The following is a 26,002-nucleotide window of genomic DNA, read 5'->3' on the forward strand; positions in this document are numbered from 1 at the left end:
AGCCTGAACTTTACTGGGGAAAATGCACTATGAGCAAATGTGTGCCATCTTCAAGGGTTGCTTCTTCTTTTCCTCCAAAGAAAACATAATGATTTCTTAATCAGTAATAGCATTTTGGCATTGCGCTTGATATTACACAAATTATTGGGTCTAATGAGCTATGTTGTCCTTGGAAGGCTATGTAGTTCATCACAATACCCTTACCATATAGTCTTTGTTTTACCTAAAAAACACCTCAACATCAATACGGACACAGCACACTTTACCATTAAGCAACCAGATCCAATTTTGGATTGAGAGAATGGCCCATCACTGCCATGACATGTCTTATTCTTTCCTCACAGGTCCAAGTTGTTGGTTTGTATACACGGGAAGGTTTCCATGAGATCTTTGACTGTCCTATAAAGGTATGTCATTTGAATCCAAGTAATTACATTTTTTTAATGCCAATTACTGTTAATTCAAAGGTAAATAAAGGCAGTTGTCATACCTGAAACAAGTTAATCCATCACTTGTTTTTGAACATATTCAGACCCATTTTTGAAAGGCAGTGAGAACAGAATAGTGTTGTACCTCAGCTTTGTTAAGGGGCCGTTGGCATGGCCTACTGATGTCCACCTACCGTACCGTGTCTCTCTCTGATCTGTTCGTCTTCTCTGTAGGTGGTGGCTCTCCATCCGCAGTTCAGCAAATCAAACAACAAGCAGTTTGTCACCGGGGGCAACAAGGTGAGTCTGAAGACCATTCCACACCGTGTACCTGGGGAGCATGGAAGCTCTCGTGTTCTAACAGCAGGGAGCAGGGGTGGTAAACTCCTCCGAACACTCATCCACACAAATGTGTACACTTGTGATGTTTGCATGATCCCTCACAGCCACTTCAGATGGATCTTTCTCTCTGGCCAAAGTGATGCCTGCTTTTTTTTCCTGCTCCCCACCACGGTGAAGCCTTTATCTTTGTGGAATTTATGTTGGGGTACATCCACTGTTTCACATTTTCCCTCCGATTTCTGCTCTTTTTTTTATTTCTCCCCTTTATTGTGAATTGTTCTCACTTTTATTCCTGTCGGGAGACGTGAAAGGCTCTTACCATGTCGTCCTCTCGCCAGGGCTGATCTTTTAGTGAGAGTGGCCCATTTTCCCCAAAGTGCTGTTCACCAGAGAGGTGTTGTCTCTCGAGCACAACAAATAACAGTCATTACCCAGATGACCCCGTAGTCTCCAAACATGTAGACCACACTTCATGGCCAGATTCTATACAAATAGCAGGTTGATTCGCATGGATCTGCAATTCAGCCCGAAAAACGCCAAAGGACATCCTTGGACACTACACTCACAGTTTATTCATAGATGTATCATTCTTTTGGCTTCTGTCTTTTCCTCCGCCTCTCTAACTGTGTCTTCATTTTATGGTATAAGTGCAAATGCGATTTCAAAGCACGGTTGTATTTTTATAGAAATATAAGCTTGGTCATGTTAAAGCATTAAACTTGACCATTTTTGGTATATCCTGGTATATCGTCTTTAGTCATGGGCCCTACATGGTAGCACACGAAGACATTCATTCAAAACATAGATATGAACACATTATGTAAGTTTTGACTGGTTTTGATTTGCCCTGTATTGAGTCCTCATCATATCAGAGGACAACCCACCTCTCAACCGCTGCCTTGCCCCATACCCCATACCCCCCCCCCACACCACACACACACACCCCCACCCCATCCTGCTGCCCCCCACCTGCCCCACGCTCCCTACCCCCACCCCCACCTCCACCTCACGTGACGCGCCTTGAGTCCTAATGGAAGCCCCTGAATGAGCGTTCCCCGAGCCTCTACTCTCAGCCGCTACCTGATTCCAGTCCCCTTCCTGCGGCTTAAGGCTCCCATAATGCACCCTCGCCACGAAAATCAATAAGGCTTCGACTGAAGACACATCTTGTCAAAGGCAATTCAATTCAGTCTGCACAGGCCCCACCGAGTGTCATCCCCTTCATGCTGCGTGCTGTGATCTGTTAACATAAGAGTAGAAAAAGAGTAGAATGGAAGCCACATTGAAGGGTCTTCCATTTTCAGTTCTTTTCTTTCTTTGTATCTATCTTTTTTTTTCTCTCAGTATGTTCCACCCGCTCGACTGTAATAAGAGTTTGTGTGTGTCTTGAGACTGTGCCTCTCGAGGTGTCTTTTCCATTGTGGCTGTTGTCATTTCCGTCAGGATTTTTCCTCTCGTGGGCGAAGTAGACATTATCATAACCCTCTTAACCCTCACCTCAAAAGAAAAAGAGGAAAGAGGCTATCATATGTCTGGCTTCTCAAAGTGTATCTTAAGATGGTAATGCCTAAAGAAATGAGCGCTCACTAAACAGAGTTTCTGAAGGGGGCTACAATGACGTGAAAAAAAAAAGAGAACACCTTCAGGAAATTTAAGACGCATACTGTACATTGTGGCACTGGCATACCACAGTCCAAAGAGACTGGATCCAATTTCTGTCAATGTGTAATAGAGAAATACTTCTCTTAGGATCAGAGAGTGTCCCTAATTTGTGTAATGTCTCATCCAGCTCTTAATTAAAAGCTAAGTAACCTAATATCTGTCAGCGCAGCGACTTTGTGAAGACGGCGGCATACCACACTTTATCCAAGGGTTTTATTGACACGCGATACAAGAGGAGTTCTCTTGTTAAAAGCACTTACCGTTCCATTTGGGTAATTAAGACACACTTGTCCAAAATGGATTTTCTGCCTGGAGCAGAGGAGAGAAACCGCGCCTGAGAAACCCAGTCGTCCGGTCGTCCGTCAGCTGTGCTCTACTGCCCTCTCATGGTCAAAGACGGTCATGTGGCAAAGCAGCATCAAAATCACTTATTGTACATGGGAGATGCACAGGAGGTTTTTTGTAGCTAGCTAGCTATTTACAGATGGACATTTTGGTGACTTGTTATAGCTCATAGATGATTTTAAATGTATTAAAATGCTTTTACTCTCATAAGCAATTTTGATGATGCTGTGGCTTGTTTAAAGAGCTTGTTTTAATGAAACACTATATCACACTAAATGCTTTTAGCATTCTAACTGCCCCTGTTTTACTTCGTCCTTCTTGCAATTGGACACTCATTAATGCAACTCTGTCTGATGATTGTATGTTAAAGGCTGTAGATACTTGGTTAATGAAGTGACTTTTGTATGTACAATGTGTAATCTAATGGTGTGGTTGTGTCAAGCTGTGTTTTACTTAAAATTTCCATCGGAATGAATAAAGTATCTATCTATCTATCTATCTATCTTTAAAGCTGCTGATGTATGAGAGGAATTGGCTAAACCGCTGGAAGACATCAGTCATCCACGAGGGCGAGGGTAGCATCACCAACATCAAGTGGAGAGCCAACCTCATCGCCTGGGCCAATAATGTGGTACGCAGGGCATGGTCACACATCAGAAGAGTGCATGTGCTCTTTTGCCTTAAAGGAAATATATTCAAGAGAATATTTACAAAGTTAACAAATTCTGGGAGAAAGGGGTGCATCCAAGTACGTTTCAAATATTCTAATCCAGAAAATTTGTTGAATAATCATTACTGTAAGAACCAAGTCAATGTTGCATATTTACTTCATACCTGTACTGGAATACTATGTATGTGTAATGTATGTATATCCATCACAGGGAGTGAAGATCTATGACTTAAGCACTAAGCAGCGTATCACCAACGTCCTGCGGGACAACACCAGTCTGCGGCCGGACATGTATCCATGCAGTCTGTGCTGGAAGGACAACGCCAACCTCATCATCGGCTGGGGCTCCTCTGTCAAGGTGTGTGTGTGTGTGTGTGTGTGTGTGTGTGTGTGTTTTCATGTTCTGTATGAGTGCCTGTATGAGAGCCTTAACAAAGCACTTTAACAGCACAACTCTAATTTTGTCTCTTGTGAAGATATGTGCTGTGAAGGAGAGAGACCCCACTGAGATGCGAGACCTGCCTAGCCGCTACGTTGAGATCGGTAACCATCACTCACAGTTTTTTAGACTTTTGGGGAACGTGGGAAGGCTAATGGAAAAAGTGATAAAGTAACATACCTGTGTGTCTTGCGTTCCAGTGTCTGCCTTTGAGACCGAGTTCTTCATCAGTGGCCTGGCCCCGCTGGCTGACCAGCTTGTCACCCTCTATTTTGTGAAGGAGGCCTCAGAGCACATGGTGAGTCCAAACTATAAGTCAGAGTTTATCAATGTGATTGAACATCAGCTCCAGAGATTAAATACAATAAAATAGAATCATTCCATGTAGTGAAATCATCTGTCTGAGTTGGTGTATCAAAATGTGTTTGTGTGTGTTAGGAAGAGGAGTTCCGTGCGCGACCACGTCTCGACATCATCCAGCCGCTGCCGGAGACCTGTGAGGAGATCTCGTCTGACGCGCTTACCGTCCGCAACTTCCACGACAACGAGTGCAGGGACTACCGGCTCGGTAGGGCAGCACGGCAGGGCACTTAGATCTGGACCAAACAGGGATCAGGACCCTCTGTGGCTACTAAAGAAATATGTCAGCACAGTTCTAACATGGAGATATATCCATACTAGGGCTGTCAATCGATTAAAAAAATTAATCTAATTAATTACATACTCTGTGATTAATTCATCTAAATTAATCGCAAATATAATTTTTGCTGAGAAAGTATTTTAAATATTTAAATTCAAATGAATCATTGAATAATCAGCATTAGTGGCATTAAAGTTCATTATGGCCATAATAATCTATGATATGACCTAATATGCTGAGGAAATAAATTCAAAAGTGCTTCGGGAAGAAGTTTTTTTCACATACAAGGCATTTCAGGCCACAGATATAACCTAGGGGACACAATGAAAATAAATAAACACTCTCCTCAATGTCAACACTATTTCTTTCCATTGATGTGTGACTTTAGAGTTGACAAATACGTGATATGCAAATTCCTTGCTGCAGACATTGCAGAGGACTTTATTTTAATCAACACTTTATTTTTGTCAACACCATCAGGCCGTTTTTTAAAAGTAAATGTTCGAATCAATGATCTAGGCAGCACATTTTCTTCTCTCTCCTTCATTTTATAGTCTAATGGTTACTAACTAGAACGGCTCAGGGTCAAAGGTCATACAGAATCGATTAATCTGCGTTATTTTTTTTAATCAGTTATTTTTTCTCAAATTAATCAGTTACTTTGACAGCCCTAATCCATACCATAAAAATAAAGATCCTCAAAGCGGTAGGAGATTTAATTGTAAACCATAATTGCATCGACAGCTACATCTGCAAATTAGTATTTAATGTAAAAAAAACTGTACATAGTAAATGTAAGTATTTGACATCTTGGCCACATATCACCACCACTTGAAAAGCACTTAAGAAAATATTGGGCACTAATGTAAATGGCAAAGTCTAATGTCTAATTGAAGCTTATTTAATAGTAAGGCAAAATCTTAATTCTTAGTTTAAAGGAGAAATTGGGCAAGTTTCCACATAGATCTCCACTTTTCGAGGTCATCGAGTACTGTCGGTACAAAAAACAAAAAAAAACAATTGGTTTTTACCTAGCTCTGGTACAGAAAAATGAAAACAATCGGTTTTACCTAGCTCGAGTTGCTACAACCAGGCAGCTACAGCCCTACACTCTGGGGGCGTGTAAATGGGAGCTCACGGACATGCCCCCAGAGTGTAGCGCTGTAGCTGCCTGGCTGCGTTAGCTGCTGGCTGTAGCAACTAGAGCTAGGTAAAACAGATTGTTTTCGGGTTTTTTTGCACCTACAGTACTCGGTTACCTCCATAAAAGGAGATCTATGTGAAAACTCGCCCGATTTCTCCTTTAATACCAAAAATCTTAAACACAAACATCAGTGGGTCAGCTCAGTGTTCCAAAAAGCTGCACAGTAACTTTAGTTCAAACACACTTTGCTCTTTGAGTGACTGCACTTTGCCCTTCACTTAAATTAGGGCCAATAGTGTTTTGACACCACTAGTTGTATGAGCCTGAGTGTGCAGTGAAGTGACCTCTCCGAGGACTCCTCTCCTCCCCTGTGTCCACAGAGCACTCTGAGGGGGAGTCCCTGTTCTACATCATCAGCCCTAAGGACATCGTGGTGGCGAAGGAGAGGGACCAGGATGACCACATCGACTGGCTGCTGGACAAGAAGAAGTATGAGGTGAGTAGAGAGAAGGCAGGTGTAGGGAAGGACAGTGCCACCATGTTGGCTTACAGTGCAGGTGATTTCAGAAATATGTGGAGGATGTGGCAACATCTTATGCCTTTTTTTTTACTGTAAATAAGACTGTTGGGTCCCATTAAGACAAACAGGAAATACTAACCTGATTGTTTGTTTCCTCTAGGAAGCTCTAATGGCAGCAGAGATCAGCTTTAAGAACATCAAACGACATGACGTCCAGGTTTGGGATGATTCACTTTGTTACAGAAGTAAGGTTTTCCAGGATTGGCATTCTGTATAACAAGGCAGCTTATCCTTTGACTATTCTTTTAGAAAATTGGGATGGCATACATCAATCACTTGGTTGAAAAAGGAGACTATGACACAGCAGCCAGGTATTTGGAGGATTTGGGGTTTCATTTCAAAATATACTGTACATGTATATTCATACATATGTCAATATATAATCTAAGGAAACATATAGGGTTGCATACTCTAAATTTTGTTGATTTGTCTGCTTGTCTTGCCATCTGCTTACAGGAAGTGCCAGAAAGTCTTAGGGAAGAACATGGATCTCTGGGAGAATGAGGTCTACCGCTTCAAAACCATAGGCCAATTGAAGGTGAGTTTACCTGCCCAGGCATTAAAATCACTTTGGTGTCAAGGTTATAAGCTTATCAAGTAAAGAGAATTTTTACATAATTTTGGAAAGATTCTGTTATTATTTCTATTCTGCTTATTTCAGACACTTATTTCAGACAGTCTTGTCTCCCTTTAGTGTGAATCTACTCTTTTGTACTTTTTTTATACCAAAACCCCTAACCCCCATGCAGGCGATCAGCCAGTACCTGCCCAGAGGAGACCTGCGTCTCCGGCCAGCCATCTACGAGATGATCCTGCACGAGTTCCTCCAGACTGACTATGAGGTCTGTAGGACCATACTCATTTGACCATACTCATTAAAAGTCATTTGCCTGAACATTTTCTGAACAAGACCTTACTGGCACAATGAAGAGCTGTAAATGGGTGTGCAGTAACATTACATAGTGTTGTCTGTAAGTTCCACAGATCGTGGCAAGACATTGAATTGATTGTAAGCTTCAGGGCAGCCGTGGCCTATTGGTTAGGGCTTCGGGCTTGTAACCGAAGGGTTGCCGGTTCGATCCCCGACCCAGTAGGAAAAATGTGGGCGGGTAAAGTGGTTGGGCACTGCTCTCCCATCCTCACATCCACGGCTGAAGTGCCCTTGAGCAAGGCACCTAACCCCTCACTGCTCCCCGAGCGCCGCTGTAGCAGGCAGCTCACTGCTCCGGGTTAGTGTGTGCTTCATGTCACTGTGTTCACTGTGTGCTGTGTATGTTTCACTAATTTACGGATTGGGATAAATGCAGAGACCAAATTTCCCTCACGGGATCAAGAGTATATACTTATACATTACAGAATGTAGGTAGTAGGCAGGCAGCACCCTGGACGTCTTCCAGACCAAACCATGAAACCGTGTGTGTGTGTGTGTGTGTGTGTGTGTGTGTGTGTGTGTGTGTGTGTGGGGTTCTCCTTGACAGGGTTTTGCCACGCTCATTAGAGAGTGGCCTGGGGAGCTGTACAACAACATGACTATTGTGCAGGCAGTGAACCACCACCTAAAGAAGGACCCCACCAACCGCACCTTGCTCACTACACTGGCTGAACTGTGAGTGAAGAGATGGGTCTATCACGGTGAAATGCTAGAGATTTGCAACATTAGCAATCCTATGCTCAGTGTTGTGTTAATTTTACTGTATAAATATATTTTTCTTTCCTGGTCTTCACTGTTTTTAAGTTATAGCTTACATGGCCATGTTTATAATGGTTCTGTTTGGTTTCATTGTTTAAAATGGTTCAATATATACCTTCTCCTACTTCTTTCTCTTTCCCATTCTTTAGGTACACATATGACCAGAGGTATGACCGTGCGTTGGAGATCTACTTGAGGCTAAGGCATAAAGATGTGTACCAACTCATCCACAAGCACAACCTCTTCTCCTCCATAGAGGACAAGATCGTTCTGCTCATGGACTTCGATAAAGAGGTGTTTAACACTCACTGCCCCTGCAATACAACAATCACACATTCAACTCAAAATTAACAATGTTATTATCCTAATTATCATAAACACCTTTCAAATATTAAAGAGGTCTCGTGAGAATTACATAATTCATGATAAATATGTTAGTTTAAATGAATTATACGATTTAAAGGTGTGCCCTAATTTGACTACATATTTAACTGATACATATGTTGATGATGATTGAACCTTAATGGGATTTTAGTGGTGAATTTCCTGCAGTAAGTTCTAGCTGAGCTGAGCTCACAATCTCCATCACCTGCTCTGCTCAAAGGAGGTGATCTTTCTCTGAATTAGAAGTCAAAATGGTAGGGGAGAGTGTAGCGTATAGCCGAGAGCCTCTGGAGATGTGGCGTCTCCTCTCCCCCCACTCACAAGCCCAGCGTGTAATTATATTTGAGATGGAACACCTATGAGGTTGCAGGTCGCGTCTGTATAGATCTGTCCGGCGGATATATCAGCTCCTCTCCTCTCCTTTTTCAGAAAGCTGTTGACATGTTGCTGGATAACGAAGACAAAATATCAGTAGGTGAACCCAATGCCTTCTCATTTCTTGGCATGTTTTCTCTCCCTCTCTCTCTTTCTCTCTTCCTCTTCGTTTGACTGAATACCAATATGTTTTTTTCTGTTCCCTCTCTTTTACAGACAGACAGAGTTGTGGAGGAACTGAAAGACAGACCAGAGCTTCTGCATGTTGTGAGTATAGGGACTTTTTTATTGGGCCATTAACATTTAAATTAATTGTGTTTTATTTAATTTAACCAGTGACCCATTGACATGACAAATAAATAAGAAGACAGCAACAGCAACATATTTATATGGTTATGTTTAAATTGGCAGAGCAGGGCTGCATTCATTTTATATTTAAAACGTTTGACCTTCAGATATTGACTAAGTGTTTGAAATGAAAATGTCAGACATTTACTGTGTATGTACATCAGAATGTGATTACTTCAATCTTGAGACTTTTATTTGAAGATAAAGAGCTGGAAATTCTAAAAGTATTTAATTTAATCCCTCTTGTTTGGATCCTCAATGTACATTTACGACAATCTTAGCATGATCACAATTTTTTACAATGTAAATAAAAACGTGAACGAAACCAAAATAGCCGTACTGTGCACTGAATAAGCATCATTCATAAAATGGCGTAGCTTGAATGTTATCCCTTATCTATAAGTCGCTTTGGATAAAAGCGTTTGCTAAATGAATGTCGTAAATGTCAATGTAATAAAATCAGGTGTGAAGTTATTGAGTATAACAGTAAGCTGAGGTTGTCTCACTGTCTGCAGTACCTGCATAAGCTGTTCAAGCGGGACCACCACAAGGGCCAGCGCTATCATGAGCGGCAGATCAGCCTGTATGCCGAGTACGACCGACCCAACCTGCTGCCCTTCCTACGAGACAGCACACACTGCCCGCTGGAGAAGGTAATGACTCCTCACCCCATAATTATGAACATACACACACACACACACACACACACACACACACACACACACACACTCAGATACAATGTAACACAAACACATGCTGTTAACACAATGTAATTCAAACACATGCTGTTAACCACGCTTGGCTCAGAGCACAGTAAAATGAAGGGCAGGTCACACACACATTGTAAATAAGTTGTATGATAGAATATAAAGAACGTCAGTAGAGTGGAAGATAACGCAAAAGTGAAGTGTCTGGAGCTGTCGAGTGAAATGGAAAACAAAAGCCAAGTGAGAAGAAGGGAGAACAGCCAGAGTGGAGAGAGAGGACCTCTTATCCCCCTTCCAATCAGGAAGAAATCAACCACACCTGAGTACCACTTCACCTGCAGCAGAGAGAGAGAGAGCCCAGGCACACAACGTGGACCAGGCTAAGAAAGGCCAGTTAGGGCTGTAACAATGGATGTGCTCACTCATGCACATAATGACTTTTTTTCTCTGAAGAAGAAATGTAATAATAGATAATAAAAGATAGATAGATAGATAGACACAGATAGACACAGACACACAGACACACAGACACAGACACACACACTTTATTGATCCCCAAGGGGAAATTTAAGATAAAGCATTGTATCTATTCTAATAGAGGTGATTGTTAACTCTTTTCTGATGTGGACAAAATACGGGCTTTTGAAACCTCATGGTTTACCTCACTTTTATTTCTGTGTTCCTGTTTAGGCACTTGAGATCTGTCAGCAGAGGAACTTTGTTGAGGAGACGGTCTTCCTTCTCAGTAAGCACGGCCTTTTACCTTCATCATGCTATTACATACCTTATAACACAAAGACAAAGCATAAAAAAAATGTTGTGAACACTTTTCCCCTTCATTCTATAGTTAAGTCCTAGATGTGACGGCTGAACACTTAAGAGAGAAAGATGTATAGAAGTGAAGTGAGAGGTTACCTGTATATTTAGAGCTTGTCCTTGTGTGATGATTCCTTGGTGTTCCTGCCCTCTGCTGGCAACATTGGGAAGTCACAATTTAAATGAGTGGTATTCAGAATACAGTTACACTGATAGATTTAAGGGATTACATTTTAAATCATTCTAACATGTAGGCCAAGCTGTTTCGAACTCAAATGCAATAATTATTTTAACCACACCATGTAGCTTAAGTGGCTCTGTTCCCTTTCCTCTATTGGTAGCCTAAATGAAAAACCTCTCAGGGAATGTAAAATTAGTTTTCTTATAGACCGATATCCACCCAGCATGTTTTAGACCAGTATTGGTTCTGGTTTCTTCACTGTGTGATCTGCAAAAAGGCATGTAACTCCTCTTGAGTTTTTGAAATTCATCAAAAAAAAATCTGTGTATACTTAGCAGACAAAACCTCTCTGGATCTTTGACACAATGACGTTAACAAAGCACATAGGCTTATGTCAATCCATCCTCATGGTAAAGCAGGTTGTGGGTTGTTAACACCATAGACTGTATATATAGTCTATAGTTGACACTGTGGGTCTTACAACTTCACATGACCTCACGTAACTGTTCCATCCACCAAGTATTCAAAATACGTGACTCACTTTGAGTAATCTATCAAAATATGTTACAAAATACATTTTTATGGTATGTAATCTGTAATGGAACACATCTTAAAAGTAACCTTCCCTTCACCATCTGCAGGCAGGATGGGGAACTGCAGGCAAGCACTGCAGATGATCATGGAGGAGCTGGCAGATGTAGACAAGGCCATTGAGTTTGCCAAGGATCAGGATGATGCTGAGCTGTGGGAGGACCTCATCTCCTACTCCATCGATAAGCCACGTACGACACAGACATATGTAGAGTGATAGAGAATATCCTAGTATCAATGCACCCATGAAGTTTAAAACTGGTGGCCACTTCTTTCTGAGATTTTTTGTACCACTTAATTTTCTTTTCTTTTTTTTTGAGATGGACAGAAATAATTTGCACAAAACTTATTTCTGTATGTGAAATACATATCAAAGAAAAACATGAATATACAGCCATATTGAAACAAAAGCATGAATGTACAGTTTTGTACAGCAAAAATATGAATGTGCAGCATTCATACATGAATCCACATTTTCCTGTTATCCTACAGCCTTCATCACAGGACTGCTGAACAACATAGGCACCCATGTAGACCCCATCCTTCTCATCCACCGCATCAAGGAAGGCATGGAAATCCCCAACCTGAGAGACTCGCTGGTCAAGATCCTACAAGACTACAATCTGCAGGTTAGAACATCTCTTTAACTTGGACCCATTGACAGGTATCCCCTCAATGTTTGATTTTTGCCAGTTTGCCTCTAAACACACAGCTCAGAATATTTTTGAACAAGAATGTGTCTAAAAATATATCTATAACGTGCTTCCCTACAAATTGTGTGTCTATTAGTTCCATTTAAGGTCTCAAATGTGTGTGCTTTTGTAGAGGAGCACTCTAAACAATTAGGAAAACACCTTCCTAACCCACAGTATCGCTGTTTCTCCTCAGATCCTGCTGAGAGAGGGCTGTAAGAAGATCCTGGTGTCGGACTCCATGTCCCTGCTGCAAAAGATGCACAGGACACAAATGAGGGGCGTCAGAGTGGATGGTGTGGACGCCATTTTGTTTCCAATTTGTTATTCATACTTTTGACTTTAAATTGTTATACGTACTTAGATACAGACTTACACGTTCGAAATACTGTAGTTTAGCATTCAACTGTCTAACATCTCTTCCCATTGCAGAAGAGAACATCTGTGAATCTTGCCATACCACCATTTTACCATCAGGTATTAATTGACATCTACTGATTCTATGATTTCAAATGTACCCTAACTAGACTTAACACACATCCACCACCACGGAATCCTGATGTATACAAAGTATTTGATATTAAAGCAACACCAAAGAACTTTCCCTCTGTCACACACACGCTATTCGTTTATCCAGCACCGGCTTTGCAAATAACGATGTCCACAGACAAGGTAGAATATGTTGCATGATTTTATGAAAGTATGATGTATTGCGACATCATGCAAGTCAAATTTGTAGTTTCTTATCTCATTCCATCAAACTACAAATCCGCTACCCGATCTGGCAATCTTACATATTACGGTTATAGCCGATAGAGGGCCGCGAAGCAAATGCAGAAAATGTCGTTTACCCTGTTACGAGTTGATGAACCACTGAAACGATTTTGGAAACATTATTTTAAGGTATAAAAAGCTCTTTGGTGTTGCTTTAAGTATCAGTGTTGTTCTTACACGCTGATAATAATAAACAATGTCCTGCAATGGATTAATATCAGTCCTCTACTTCACTGCACAAGTCTTATATATTCTAAACAGAATGTACTTCAGAATATATTTTTATAGAACTATTTTGTGAATGTCTTATCTGCTAGTAATGACTGGTTGTGCTTGTGTTTCAGATACAGCGCAGCCCTTCAGTGTGGTGGTGTTCCACTGCAGACACATGTTCCACAAGGAGTGCCTACCCTCTGGAGCAGTAAGAGAGGTTTTCCTCACACATCCATTTAGTCTCATTCCAGCCCATACATTCACAAAGCATATATTCTGACTCTTAACTCGTACAAGAACAAGGAATTTAAGACACTACCCTTTTCTCACAACTAGTAAAAACATACTTCCGAGTAGGTCAGTGTCCCCATGAACATTATAAATAACTTATTTACATGTATTCTCTGCTCCCCAGATTCCAGGGGTTCAGTTTTGCAACATCTGCAGTGCCAAGAGACGAGGGCCTGGCAGTGGCATCCTGGAGATGAAGAAATAGCTGGAAACCGCATCTACCCACAAGTCCTCTCTACAGACCTGACCTAGGGACAGTGTTCTGAAGCCTTCACCTTCCTCATTGTCACCTGGAAATGGTTTCTCAGAGCTGTTCGCTGCAGTTCAGTGTCGTCTGTTGTTGGTCCTGCTTGCCTGGCTTAACACTGTGATGTTTTAGCCATTTTGGAAGTGCTTAATTCTTAACTGCAAATTAATACTCATTGTGCAAGTTTGGGTTCAATAATATGTCAAGTGTAAAATCAACAAAGATATACATGCAATTTTTTTTTTTTTTAAACACTTGCACTATGAATGACCAATGGAACTAATTTAAGACTTTGCCATTAACATAGTTGAAGACAATGCTCATAGATTTTTTTTCATGGAGGCTGGATTGGCAGAAAAACAGTATTATTCAGTATTTTCGCCCATAACAGTTTTGAGTTGAATGCTGTATTAACATTGCATTTGATATTCCATGTTGGCACGTATTTATTTTGCTTAAACTGTAGCCGGATTTTATGGAGCCCCCCAAAGGGACATGGTGGGAATTTTTTTTTTTTTTTCAGCTCCTATTGAGTTCCCTCACAATAGTTTTGCATTCCCTTGCAAAATCAAGTATTCCAAAGGGAATGCAAAACTATTGTGAGGGAACGCAAAAAGTACATTTCCACCTCTGAAAAAAAAATATTTCCACCATGGCCCTTTGGGGGCTCCGTAAAAAATTAATATGTTAATAAAGATTATTAAAGTGCTATATCCATCATGTCCAAATTATATAGTCAATATCAAATATACATCTGTAAATAGTAAGACTACTGTAACACAGAACATGTGTTTAGGTTTTTTTTGTTGTTGAGCGGAATGCTGTTGAATCAAATGGATTTACAAATTGTCTGACTAAATGATGAGAGCACTTGTTGGTGGAGTCCAAATAAATAGACCAAGATATATTGAGGCTGCTATCTTTTTTTTAATTATTAGGTAATTCTGTTGAATGAGAATAACTGAATTATTAAAAGCTGAAAGAAAATAATCTCAGACAATGGAAGTGCATGGTTCCTGCAGAGCAAAGCAAAGAAGCACTGGAGACCTGCTTCAAATAGATATTATCAAAATCTAACCAACTACTGAACATAGTGTACTTAATGAAACAGGCATTTGCCCATAAAGATGGCAGTCCATAGTCCAGAAGTAACGCAGCAGCTCCTAGTATGCAGCACAGTATCATTTATAATTTTCTATCAATCTCCCTTTGAATTTGATAAATTGATTTGAAAATGTAACCACAATCAAGGAGGAACTCACAGAAAGAGCAGTGTACTTGTAACATGCTGAAAGGCAGTTTCAGGGAAATGTACATCAACGCTGTTGTCTGAAGGCTGAGGTGAACCGTTTCAAGTCTAATGGCTCTGCTGGGAGTGCCAGAAAAGTCTTGTTTGTATTTCACCTCCACGACCAACCATGTGCATTCCATGCGGCGGACAACAGTTGAGCCATTTCTTTTTTTTTTGTCAGGTCATCACGATTCCACACAAGCGCTAGAAAATACAAAAGCCTTTACTTTAACCACAGGCAAATCTCTGGGTCCTCTCAGGGGAGGCGCCTTGCAAACCATACGCTGAAAAGCCCTCAAATAATGCGTTAAGTTGGCATTGTTAATGACAAGTTATTCATGGCAATTCCAAGTGAGGTTTAGCAAAAGCACACAGATATCTGAAAGACTAGGATAATGGCTTCCACCATGTATAACTTTGAGGATTTCCTACTGACATATTGTGACATGAGTGTGGAGCAAACTTGTCTTTGACAGATAGGGCACCTCTGCTCATTCAAAGAAAGAGAGCTGCTAGTTCTGCATAGTGGGATAGACATGGTGCCAGCCGATTGTTTCAATAAACCAGACAGTCTCCTCTAATGCTATTTGGGACCCAGCAGGTCAGCAGAAAACAACCCTTGCATTGTGACAATTCAGAGGACTATGAAGGCAAAAGAAAAACACAGTGCAAAGAAAGTAAACTGAGAAAAATTTGTGCAGTTTACAACAGTCAACAAATTAAGGAATGATATGGGATACGAAAAGGACAAGCTTTAATTATGATTCTTTTTTTTTATGTCAATCTTACGTCAATTTTCATTTTTTTTTTTAAAAAAAGGATAACAGAGATAAGGGGCCAGTGAGACAGAAGGAAGGTGGTATGACTGGGATCTGAGGGTAGGCCAGGGTGGGTCGAGGAGGGGTTGGGCAAGGGGCAAGGGCAGTCTAGGTGGGATTCTCGATGGCACGCTACAGCTCGGCTCTACATTCCTGCTCAGGGTTTGTGGGAAAAGCCTCAAGAGTCCAGTGGCAGCCTGCAAGGTGGGGGCGCAGAAAGTGTCTTTGCAGAGGACGCTGATAAGCATTTTCTTTCTTTCTTTCTTTCTTTCTTTCTTTCTTTTTTTTTCTTTTGTCCTTTTTTTCTGTGAGCCATCCATTCCTCCACCACTTCCCATTCTGCTGATTTGTACACAGTAAGGCCACTTCAAATAGTATTTCCACATGAAGACCTTGAGCCGAGGAGAGGTGATACAAAGGCTCACTCTCGTGATAAAGCGACAGGTGGTCCTTTTCTCTGGTCAGAGGATGGGGTGGGTGAATGTTGTCCACCCCCCACCCAAACTCCAACTGTCCTTTAAAATCAAAAGGCCTGGTCAACATGGTAACCACAGATACACAACTGAGGTAGTCTCCTCCCCCAACCTCTCCTCCCATTCCCCAAATCTTACCTCTCACATCATACAAAAAAAAAAAAAAAAAAACACACACACACACACACACACACACACATTCTATATCTGGTTAGGTCCAGGAGCTCAACAGATTTAGCAAACGAACAACAACAAAAAAGTGAGTGAAAGCATTGATAACTGTATTTTAACTGCAGTTCTTCCAAATCACAGAGCCCCTTAATCGTACAGTCATCCTCTCTCGTGTAGTACTGCGCTTGTTGAGTTTTTTAGAGTACGCTCTTCACTGAAGTTTGCGGGGTGCGACAGCCGCTGATGTGAGCCGGAACTAGAGTGATACGTCCTGACAGCTGTCACTCAACCCCACTGTCACCGGTGTCACTCATGTAGGTGTGAGTGCGCCGTCAAATACATTTGATTTTCTTTTTTCTTTCTTTCCTTGGAAAGGTTCAGTCACTCCCTATTGTCACAGCCCTTGTCAATGCAGTTGATAAAGACCGGGCTTTTGCTGACCATGTCTATGTTGGTTTTTGAGTATGGTTTGTATGGGAGTGTATGGGTTCATAAATGTATGCATGTTTAAATGTGTGTGTGTGTGTGTGTGTGTGTGTGTGATGTACCAGGGGCTACAAATGCATGTTTATTTTACTTGTAGATGACCGTACTGCATCTGTGTGTGTGTGTGTGTGTGTGCACGCATGTGTGTGAGATGGAAAAGACAGTTCAGTCTGAAAGTTGGTGGTGGTGGTGGCACCTCTGTGATTCCAGGGGGCGGCTGACCAAACACACACACGCACGCACGCACACACACTCACACAGTTGGCATTAGTGCTTTCCTCTGGGAGGGTCTGCCGGGACCACTTGAGGTTGGGCAGGGAAGGGGCGTGTGGTGGGCTGTGTGGAGGGGGTTTACTTGTCCCCCAGGACGGCGTACTGGTTGTCTAGCTGCAGCTGCTGCATAGAGGCCACTGAACCGTCCTCCCTCGCACGGGTCTTGTGCTTCACCACCTCAAAGGTTTTCTCCATCTCTCGGTCCCTGGAACAGACAAATACACTCACAATCATGCTAGGGAACAGTGAGGAATATCAGAGACTTTCTAATGTGGAGACACAGCACTCAAAAAATACTCCATAGAAATGCATGGAGCTAGTTTGTCACGCCAATATGGCCGTTTTCTAAACATATCCCACTCCTTCCTCGGCAAAACGTCGACATGTGAATACATTGAGCCAATCATATGGTGTGTTGTGAAGACATCGTGCCAATCATGTGTTGTGATCTCGCCGCTGGAGCAAGTTTGGTGTCGTGAAGCCTTGCGCACGCGCAGTTCGACCCAAAGACTGTGCCCGATGAGTGCCCATAAAACGTTGGTATATGGCCGCCGAGTGGAGGGACTTCCCTAAAAGGACTTTGGGAATATTCATTCCAATGCATTAAAGGGGTAATCCAGTGTAAAATGGATTTTAGATATGCTTAGCATGATAACGAGTTTGAACGTTGGTGGACTGTATACAGCAGACAATACCTTGAGTCGTTTGCCGGTCGGCGCCATCTTCTGTTAAAAACCCGCAAGATCTGTGCTGTAGTGACTTAATTTCAAGATGGCGCTGACCGGCAAACGACTCAAGGCATTAGATTAGCGTTTTTGCTCCCCAACGAACGTTCAAACTCGTGATCATGCTAAACATATCCAAAATCCATTTTACACCGGATTTCCCCTTTAATATTCATGTGGACTACATTTGTTTACTGCACTTAGGCTCGAAGAAAATCCACTAGAGGTTTCAAGTTGAGAGTATTAACCAATTTGAAGCAGAGACGGGCACCCTGCCATTTATATTTATAATGTCCAGCGTTTACCATACATTGACTTATTTGTGGCGGCCCACCACACAAAAATGTCCAGGTTGTACCAAATTGTGCTTAAATCTGGTTAGCATCATCACCATGCTGCGCCAATTTGCTAACAACCGTTGCATTCAAGTTAATTCTGCAAACCTACCACCACAAATAGAATTCAATTCTGTGGGAAACACTGATGTCAGAATAAGGTGGAAGGGAAGCTAGCAATCTAGACACAACCAAGTGTATCTGTGCTTGTGAACAAATGTCTGGCTTCACATCTATACAAGTTACTTCTCAGGCCAACAAATAGCATGTGACGTGTGTTGTGTCTGTGGGTCTTACTTGCGAGTCTCCACATGCTTGGCAGAGGACTGCAGTGAAGGGAACTGGGTGTCACTGAAGATTTCTGGGGGCCCCTGTGAGGGCCCTTTCTTGGTGGTGGTGAGACGGGCTCCCGGGGGCCGGTACACACCTGTTGGTTTCGACTCCGGCACCTCCGGCTCTTCTTCTACAGGAGGACAACAAAGGCAAGGTCAAACATACACAAACACACCTTAAAGATACACCATCAGATTCACTTCGTGCACATGCATATTTTTAAATCACAAACACAGACAGATAGATAGATAGATACTTTATTGATCCCCAGGGGAAATTCAAGAAAGTCAGTCAGTGATGACTGTTTGCTGTAATGCCTTATTTAAGTAATACCATAACATTTCTGTAGTAGAGTATAATAATATAATACAAAATACTATACAATGCAGTTAAGTCTAGGCTATGCAGTATGGGGGATAATAAAATGGGCAACAATGTAGAGAAAATGGAAACAACACAGTCGCATTATTTTACTCCACTATTTATCATAGGTTGGTTTCCTGTCAATATTGTTGATTAAAGCCTGTTAAAACAAGCTTCCATAAGCTTATATAGGCTTTAGCCTCGGCGTTCAGTCTGACCTGTTTTGGGCTACCTTTAACCTGGCCACTTGTTTAAATTTGTATTTCTATATGCAAAGGCTGACTGACTGCTTTTAGCTCTGAATTAAGAAATAAAGCCATGGTGCTATTGAAAAAGCATGTTTATTACAGAAAGCACAGTGAACTTTGTTTTAAATTCTTCCCACACTCTCTATCGCATTCTCCACTCACATAGCCAGACTTCTTTTTTGAAAGGTTCTCATTTGGAACTAAAGTTACGTTTAAGTGCTTGATTAACTTCGTTGATGCTGATTGATGGAGCTTTGAGCTCTGGAGGACAATTGTGTAAAAATAATTGTAGGGAATGTTCCTATATTACGCACCCAAGGCGCTGCAACTTAATTTGAACTACCTCATTATAAAGTGCTCTCCTCAGTCATTTGTGTTTTTTTTCATTAAGATAATATTCTTCTTCAAGTTATAACAGAGACAAAAGTTTTTTGCCCATTTTTTTTGGCCTCACCTATATTTGCCAAACACAGCTGGCAGTAGCTATAATTGACAACCATAAATGAATCCCGTCATATAGGCTACCTTAAATACGGCCAAACATTCGTGACTTTCCCCATATGTGGTAAATAAGGTTGAATGGTTAAAAATGACAGATGAGTGTGGACAATGAACTTGCCCATACGCCACGATTTTCACCAAATAAAATCAGTAGTAGGACTGAAACGATTACTCAAGTAACTCGAATAATTCAATTACAAAAAATAATCGAGGAAAACTCTCTGCCTCAAAGCTTCATTTAATTCCTATTACTTGCGTTATGTGGCCTGCTCAGCTCAGGGGTTATTGTTTCACACAGACTGTTACTACTGACGCACACAACACCGTAAAAGACAGAGAATGTCCAAAGTTGGGATAATTTTCAAACTTAGAAAAGAAAACAAGGTGCAAAGCAGAACTGGCATACCACAAGAGCATGTCAACAATGATTCAACATTTGAGCCAGTTGTTAACACCAGCTCACCAAGCGTAGCCGACACGAGGAACGTAAACATTGATTATAGCTGATTTAATGTATTAGCTAGTTAGAACATATGGTATTTGTAGCGGCTGTAGCTTAATGTCGTAAGTCGATATGATGTTATCCAATTGCGTACAGTGATTTGCGTCATTTGCGACATTTGTTGTGCATATTAATAAATTACACTTAACGCAAAATATTTTTTTAATCCATTACTCGATTAATCAATGAAATAATCGCTAGAATACGTAATTCCAAAAAGAATCGATAGCTGCAGCTCTAATCAGTAGGTTAATAACGGGCCTTATTTTTGATGGCAAATAAAAGCAACAAGTAGCCTATAGACTACTTACATGTGGGCATGAAGTCAGTCAAACTATAGCCTAGCCTACAGAGAAACAAATCATTAGCTAGCCTATATGCCTGAAACGAAATGAGGTAGGTAGATGAGGTAGAAGGTAGCAAGTAAGAGGCTTGCCTATAGGCCTACTGTATGATCGGACAAACAGGACGGTGGTGTTTTGGAACTACTACGACGTTGGAATAAAGGGATATCAGAACAATGCACAGCCCACGCCATGTCACCTAGGTTTCATAAATCTACTCTCCATAGAGCTGACAATACTAGCATGACATATGCATAGCATGTTGGCTGTGCTACATAGGATGTCAATCAGAGAGTATCGCATCGCAATCATAATACCCGTCAGAAAAATCGCAATTGCATATTTTTCCCAAATCGTGCAGCCCTAATTGCCAAGACCCGCCCTGTTATGCCTCTGATTGGCCAGTACCATTAGCTAGGTTGAGAGCGAGGGCTGCGTTCCTCTCATGTCATTGGTAGGTGACGCATCTACAAGTTCCCAAGTGTATTGACTTTTTCCTCACAGCCATACAGCCCACACCAGAGATCCAACGGAGAATGCCTGAATATTTTAAACTCTGCACAATGTGCTGAAGCAGCACTGGCAATGGATTCCTTAAACACAAAGGCCGATCCATTGCATTTTCAGTGCGCTTTACCAAAAATCTGAATTTAAGTTAAATTCTAGTACCGGAAGTATTGGAACACCAGATGCCTTCACACTGAATCATGATAAGTAGGACTCCAAATGACTGAAAACCCTTCTCTTTGACGGATTTTTTCACTCTTCTCTTTGACTCTTTTTTTTTTTATGTGATGTTATATGCGCATCATATTGCTTTGGTAATATTGTAACTTTACAGTCAAGCCAATGACACTCTTTGAATTTAAATTTGAGAGAGATAGATACTGCATGTTGTTCTTACCGACAGGAGCAGCTGGAGGAGGGGGACCACCACCTGACTTGTTCCAGGGTCCAGACATCTTGTCTCCACTCACCAGGATGATCTCCCCATCCTCACCCACCTCCTCTTTCTCATACTCCTCCTCCTCTCTCTCATCACTGGGGTAGAAAAAAAGAGATGGTGATATTAGAGCTTGTGTATGTGTGTGTGTAAAAGAGAATGAGAGAAAAGTCTGGAACAAAACATTTAAAGCGGAAAACAACCCTTAACTTAAGTGTTTATGTTGTAATGTGTGTGTACCTCCAGAAGACCTTGACTTTAGCAGAGTACAGTGCTCTACGACCTCAGTCAATCCAATTCAAGTCAAACAAGTAATGCTGACTACCCTAATCTCTACGTTTGTGTTTCAGTTGGCCCCTCGCGTGCTTTTAACAAAGACCATACACTTCTTTGTGGTTGCACAATAGGGTCATTATAGCTTGGCAGAATGTATACCGCTCTTAATGAGTTCAAAGTTTAAATGGATAGACAGATAAAGCAGACTTACCAATTGAAAATTAACTATTGGATATACTGACAGCCGAGGTTCAGTTTTTTTGTTAATCTGTGCTGTCCTGGGCACCTGAATGTCATCTTCCATTCACCCTGGCATGAGCATACCCCCACAGTGCCATCCTGAACACACCCTTGCAGCATGGCATCCGCCACATGACGGCATCTTTCACATGCTGGATGATACCCTGCTGGCGACATTCCAATGCCCATCCTACGCTTAAAGTGTTTTTACTACTGAGTGGTCAGTCACTCTCCTGAGTTCATCCTGGCATGACTCTGCCAGCCTGAACACAGCCCATGATGCCACCTCAGGAACGCTGTGCTGGATGATGGAAGACTCTGGAAGACCCTCTGCGGTGTGTAAATGTGCAGTCATTTTTCACTTACCTGAACTGGAGGGCCTGCAGCCTGAGGCCAGAGTAGTCCACTTCCTTCTGCTCAAACTCCTTCCATTCCTCATCCTCCTGAGAGCAAACAGAGCCAAACGTCAGGCAAAAGGCCACCTCAGTTTGCGACACCCCCAAACACATCCACTGCCTGCCCAGACTGGACTCCATCCTCGCTCCAATGGTGAAGGTAGCACTACGACCACTGCTCTTTAATGAAATGCAAAAGTGGAAACACTCCCAAACAAAAGCACCTTGGGAGAGGTGCATAGCCTAGGGGTGAAGACAAAGCCATCTGGGTAAAGCACATGGTACTGCTGTGCCAACGAGGCTGTTCAGGAACTCTCTGCTACTGCAACCAACTGAGCCAGCCTGCACTCAGAGCCCAGATGTGAGGGGCTGACTGACTCACACGTAACAGGTTTGCAAGGAGACGCCAGGACATTCTGTTCCCAGGGGTCAGTGTTCATTAGCTTAATTGACAGAGGGGGAAAAGGAGGAAGGGGGTGTTTGGCTCTTCCTGAGGATAAAAAAAGTGCCTGGCTGAATTTATGATGAAGGGAGCAGATTTTATTCCAGATAATCTGTGCTTCAAAAATGCTACTTCAAGTACAACAGAAGACTTCTCACTGATCTCCACTGGACATCCACTCACCTACACACAGACGAAGTGGACAGACTCACGCAAATTTTGAAATATAAGATATAATATGACAGATTATCTGGTAAATGTGGCCTTTTCCCCTTGATTCGATTCTCTTTTTTGAGGTGGAACGGAACACATTTTGAAACAATTGGAAAAGTTTCTGTATAGCTAAATGCACCAATGACAAAACATTAATTCACCACCCCAAATACCTATAAAGAGTGCACACAAATATAACAAGGGGACATGATTATGCACCGGTGACTTACCACCTAGTTTAAGGGTAGTTTAACCTAAAGCGATTTCATGGGTGGTGGTGTCACGACTTACGAAATTGCTCACCTCCGGTTTACAATGGTGCTAGCTAATTTAACTCTAGCTCGACTATTTCAATGGATATTTAATCTACGTACAGCCGAAAAGCCATATGTGAATATAACAACATTTCCAACGTTGGTCTCATTGTTCATTATTAACTATTAGCATATGGCTACACAGAATATCAGCAATAAGATGGCCCCTGTTAACAGCTGTCTGACATTCGTGAATGGTCTGCAGGTAGTGGCCTATGGCAATTATATATCGCAACAATTCACCTCTTCGTTTTTATTCATCACTTTTGACAACTATTAATCGAGTTTAGTTATTTTGTGAACTAGAATAGTCAGCTATTTAGTCAGCCAAAATAATCTAGGCTACAGCTAAGCATGACAGAACTGGAAAGGATGACGAGGTGGCAGAGAAGTCAGTTAACGTTAGTTAGCCAGCTAGCTAGTTCTAGCTAATGTTAGCTCACTGACATCACTAGCACCAAATACTTTTCCACTTTAATAGGGTGAATATTCTACGTAGAAGCAAATCACGACAGCTTATTTCCTTGGCCAGGTTAGTGACTATGGTAGCTTTTACCGCCGTATCCATCAAGCCAGATGACAGCTGTAATAACACTCAATCAACTATATGCCGGGGACTGACGTAAATGTTCACGTTATCGTAAGAAACTAGATCTAACGTTAGCAGAAGCACCGTTAGTGCGTGTGCCTAGCTGGCTAGCTAGCTGGCTCACAAACACGCGAACAAGCTTCAGCTTAGCTACAACCATCGTGACATCGACTGACGAAGCTAAACCGACTCCATACTATTTGTTGTCTAATAACTATTAGCATTAGTATTGATATACTCGAAAGGAACAGCCTATTAACTTACGTAGCGGTTAACTTGCAAAGTTCGCACAACCCTCATCATTGACATGATGGCTAACTAGCTATTCATCCAGCTAATAAATTCACTGTAAGTTTCCCGGTTATTCAACATTATCCCATCTTGTCATAAAAGAAAGCTGGTGAGATCAAAACTAACGTCAGATACTTCGTTACAACTACCAAAAAGACTTGCATACCTTTTCTATTTGGGCGTCTTGGTTTTCATTTTTCGTGGACTTCTCCTTTTCCTTCTTCGGCTTTTTCACCAAGGCCGAGGCCGAGGACGAGGCCGAGGACAAGGCCGAAGCCGAAGCCGAGGCCGGTGCTGGCCCAGCTCCTGACTCCTTCCCTTTGCCCTTTTCTTTCTTCTTCTTTTTATCCCGCTTGGCAAAGAAATCATCCAGACTCTTCTCCGAACCAGTCGTTGCCACATCCGCCATTTTTGTGATTAAGTAACACCTAATCTTACTTTAAAAACTCTATCAAGAATGTGGCCTGAGATGACAGTGAAAACCTCAGCTTCGATGGAAGTATTTCACCACTCTAACGTTACTCTGCAGTCTCACGTGTTCAGCAAACCATAGCAGTTAGCTTGCTAGCTCACTGACTACCGCTTGTCAAGAGGCTGCCTGCCACGAGCAAGCTAACCAGATTCTCTGAAGCTAACTGTATGACAAGGCGCTGTTTGACACAGAATGATTACACCGGAAGTTAATGCTACCCCGGATAGGATTACTCACTGGTCAACATGAACATCAACCAGAGAGACGGGCTCTGCATCAACTTGACATAGCTATATACTGACAGTATATATATCTATGGACATTTGTTAACCAATGTTGGTAGGCTAGACTTTTCCCCTAAAATCTTTCATCACAGATTTGTTTTAGGCAATGAACTGATTGTTGCATTGCCAGTCCTCGGAGATGGACCTACTTTACAAAAAGATCTCTTCACGATGATATTCAAATTATTACAGTGCATGCAAAGCAATGTAATCCGGTGGCTTTTTCTACTTCTTCTTATTACTCTTCCAGGGTATAGTTTGACTTGAACCACTTAATAGGAACTTGGTTAAAATTTTGACACATAGATTTTCAATTTTTTTTTTTGCCTGTGTCTTTCATTTACTTTTTGAGATATTGAAAGAAAGAAAAACTAATAGGCCTACATTTCTACCACAGATTTAACATTGGTCATTGTGCCATCATAAAAGGCAATCAAGTCCGTGCTCTAACTAACTGACTGCAGAATTTTTCTCTGTGTCTCTCTCCATGTATTTTTAAAAATAAAAGTCCTTGCATATTTAATAACTGCTCTTTCTCAATAGACTTTTTTCACAGCAGCCATTTTGACATAAAAAATAGTAGGGCAAACACAGGTGTTAGGGGGGAACCGGGGCGAATGAAAGACTTTTTAATTCAATGTAATTTAGCCTAAAGACATACACTGAAAGCTTATATTTTGTCACTAGCGCTACGTCTATCCTCTGTCAAATACAGTTGCATTTTTCAGCTCTGAACAAAACCGTTCAGGAGTTATTTCAGCAAAAGTCGAACATGCATTTTGTTTCATTCTTCCTTCCTGGCCAGACGAATGAAACAGGCATGGGGGATGATGAAAACATAGGCTAGGTTAAGCGATGTAAACTTTCCACAACTTCAATATTTGACAACATATCATGAATGGTACTTCAAATAGGTGTTATTTTAGATATATTAGGCTACTGCTGGGTTTTATATCTTAGTGAATGTCTGTTAACAACTTAGTGCCATCATCGTGAAGAGTGTAGCCTATCTCTTTATGGAAATGTCATGCACTGGACGATTCTGCCATTTTTATAGCTAGAACAATATATGTTCCCAATTATATAATGTTTCTATAGTAGGCTACCTACAAAATGTTATT

At 41.6% G+C, this 26,002-nt stretch overlaps 2 protein-coding genes across 2 annotated transcripts in view; one reads left to right on the plus strand and one right to left on the minus strand.

Moving 5' to 3' along the window:
* Window positions 1-14,466, plus strand: part of vps41 (VPS41 subunit of HOPS complex) — a 22,911-nt gene extending 8,445 nt beyond the window's left edge. The window contains exons 5-28 of the mRNA XM_048265890.1: window positions 345-407; window positions 663-728; window positions 3,289-3,408; window positions 3,659-3,805; window positions 3,924-3,990; window positions 4,087-4,184; window positions 4,325-4,454; window positions 6,051-6,166; window positions 6,351-6,407; window positions 6,500-6,561; window positions 6,707-6,788; window positions 7,000-7,092; window positions 7,729-7,856; window positions 8,090-8,234; window positions 8,754-8,795; window positions 8,916-8,966; window positions 9,563-9,700; window positions 10,445-10,499; window positions 11,393-11,533; window positions 11,835-11,971; window positions 12,231-12,330; window positions 12,467-12,511; window positions 13,153-13,229; window positions 13,437-14,466. Of these exons, the coding sequence (XP_048121847.1) occupies window positions 345-407; window positions 663-728; window positions 3,289-3,408; window positions 3,659-3,805; window positions 3,924-3,990; window positions 4,087-4,184; window positions 4,325-4,454; window positions 6,051-6,166; window positions 6,351-6,407; window positions 6,500-6,561; window positions 6,707-6,788; window positions 7,000-7,092; window positions 7,729-7,856; window positions 8,090-8,234; window positions 8,754-8,795; window positions 8,916-8,966; window positions 9,563-9,700; window positions 10,445-10,499; window positions 11,393-11,533; window positions 11,835-11,971; window positions 12,231-12,330; window positions 12,467-12,511; window positions 13,153-13,229; window positions 13,437-13,517 (2,241 nt within the window). The 3' untranslated portion in view covers window positions 13,518-14,466. The remainder of the gene's footprint in view (window positions 1-344; window positions 408-662; window positions 729-3,288; window positions 3,409-3,658; window positions 3,806-3,923; window positions 3,991-4,086; window positions 4,185-4,324; window positions 4,455-6,050; window positions 6,167-6,350; window positions 6,408-6,499; window positions 6,562-6,706; window positions 6,789-6,999; window positions 7,093-7,728; window positions 7,857-8,089; window positions 8,235-8,753; window positions 8,796-8,915; window positions 8,967-9,562; window positions 9,701-10,444; window positions 10,500-11,392; window positions 11,534-11,834; window positions 11,972-12,230; window positions 12,331-12,466; window positions 12,512-13,152; window positions 13,230-13,436) is intronic.
* A 1,121-nt stretch (window positions 14,467-15,587) lies between these two features.
* Window positions 15,588-24,819, minus strand: cdv3 (carnitine deficiency-associated gene expressed in ventricle 3). The gene is made up of 5 exons (XM_048265637.1): window positions 24,292-24,819; window positions 22,248-22,324; window positions 21,327-21,463; window positions 18,429-18,594; window positions 15,588-17,276 (listed from the first exon to the last, which is right to left on the minus strand). The coding sequence occupies exons 1-5, from the start codon at window positions 24,532-24,534 to the stop codon at window positions 17,150-17,152; spliced, it is 750 nt and encodes a 249-aa protein (XP_048121594.1). The 5' UTR covers window positions 24,535-24,819; the 3' UTR covers window positions 15,588-17,149.
* Window positions 24,820-26,002: the final 1,183 nt, after the last annotated feature.

This window comes from Alosa alosa, chromosome 16 (genome assembly GCF_017589495.1).
Source record: "Alosa alosa isolate M-15738 ecotype Scorff River chromosome 16, AALO_Geno_1.1, whole genome shotgun sequence".
NCBI classification, from domain to species: Eukaryota; Metazoa; Chordata; class Actinopteri; order Clupeiformes; family Clupeidae; genus Alosa; species Alosa alosa.

Excerpts from the sequence above, each read along its gene's own strand:
- cdv3 (XM_048265637.1), bottom strand. The coding sequence starts at position 24,534 with ATGGCGGATGTGGCAACGACTGGTTCGGAGAAGAGTCTGGATGATTTC. Across the intron at positions 22,325-24,291 it reads AAGACGCCCAAATAGAAAAG|GAGGATGAGGAATGGAAGGA; the intron begins GTATGCAAGTCT and ends GTTTGCTCTCAG. Across the intron at positions 21,464-22,247 it reads CTGCAGGCCCTCCAGTTCAG|TGATGAGAGAGAGGAGGAGG; the intron begins GTAAGTGAAAAA and ends TTTCTACCCCAG.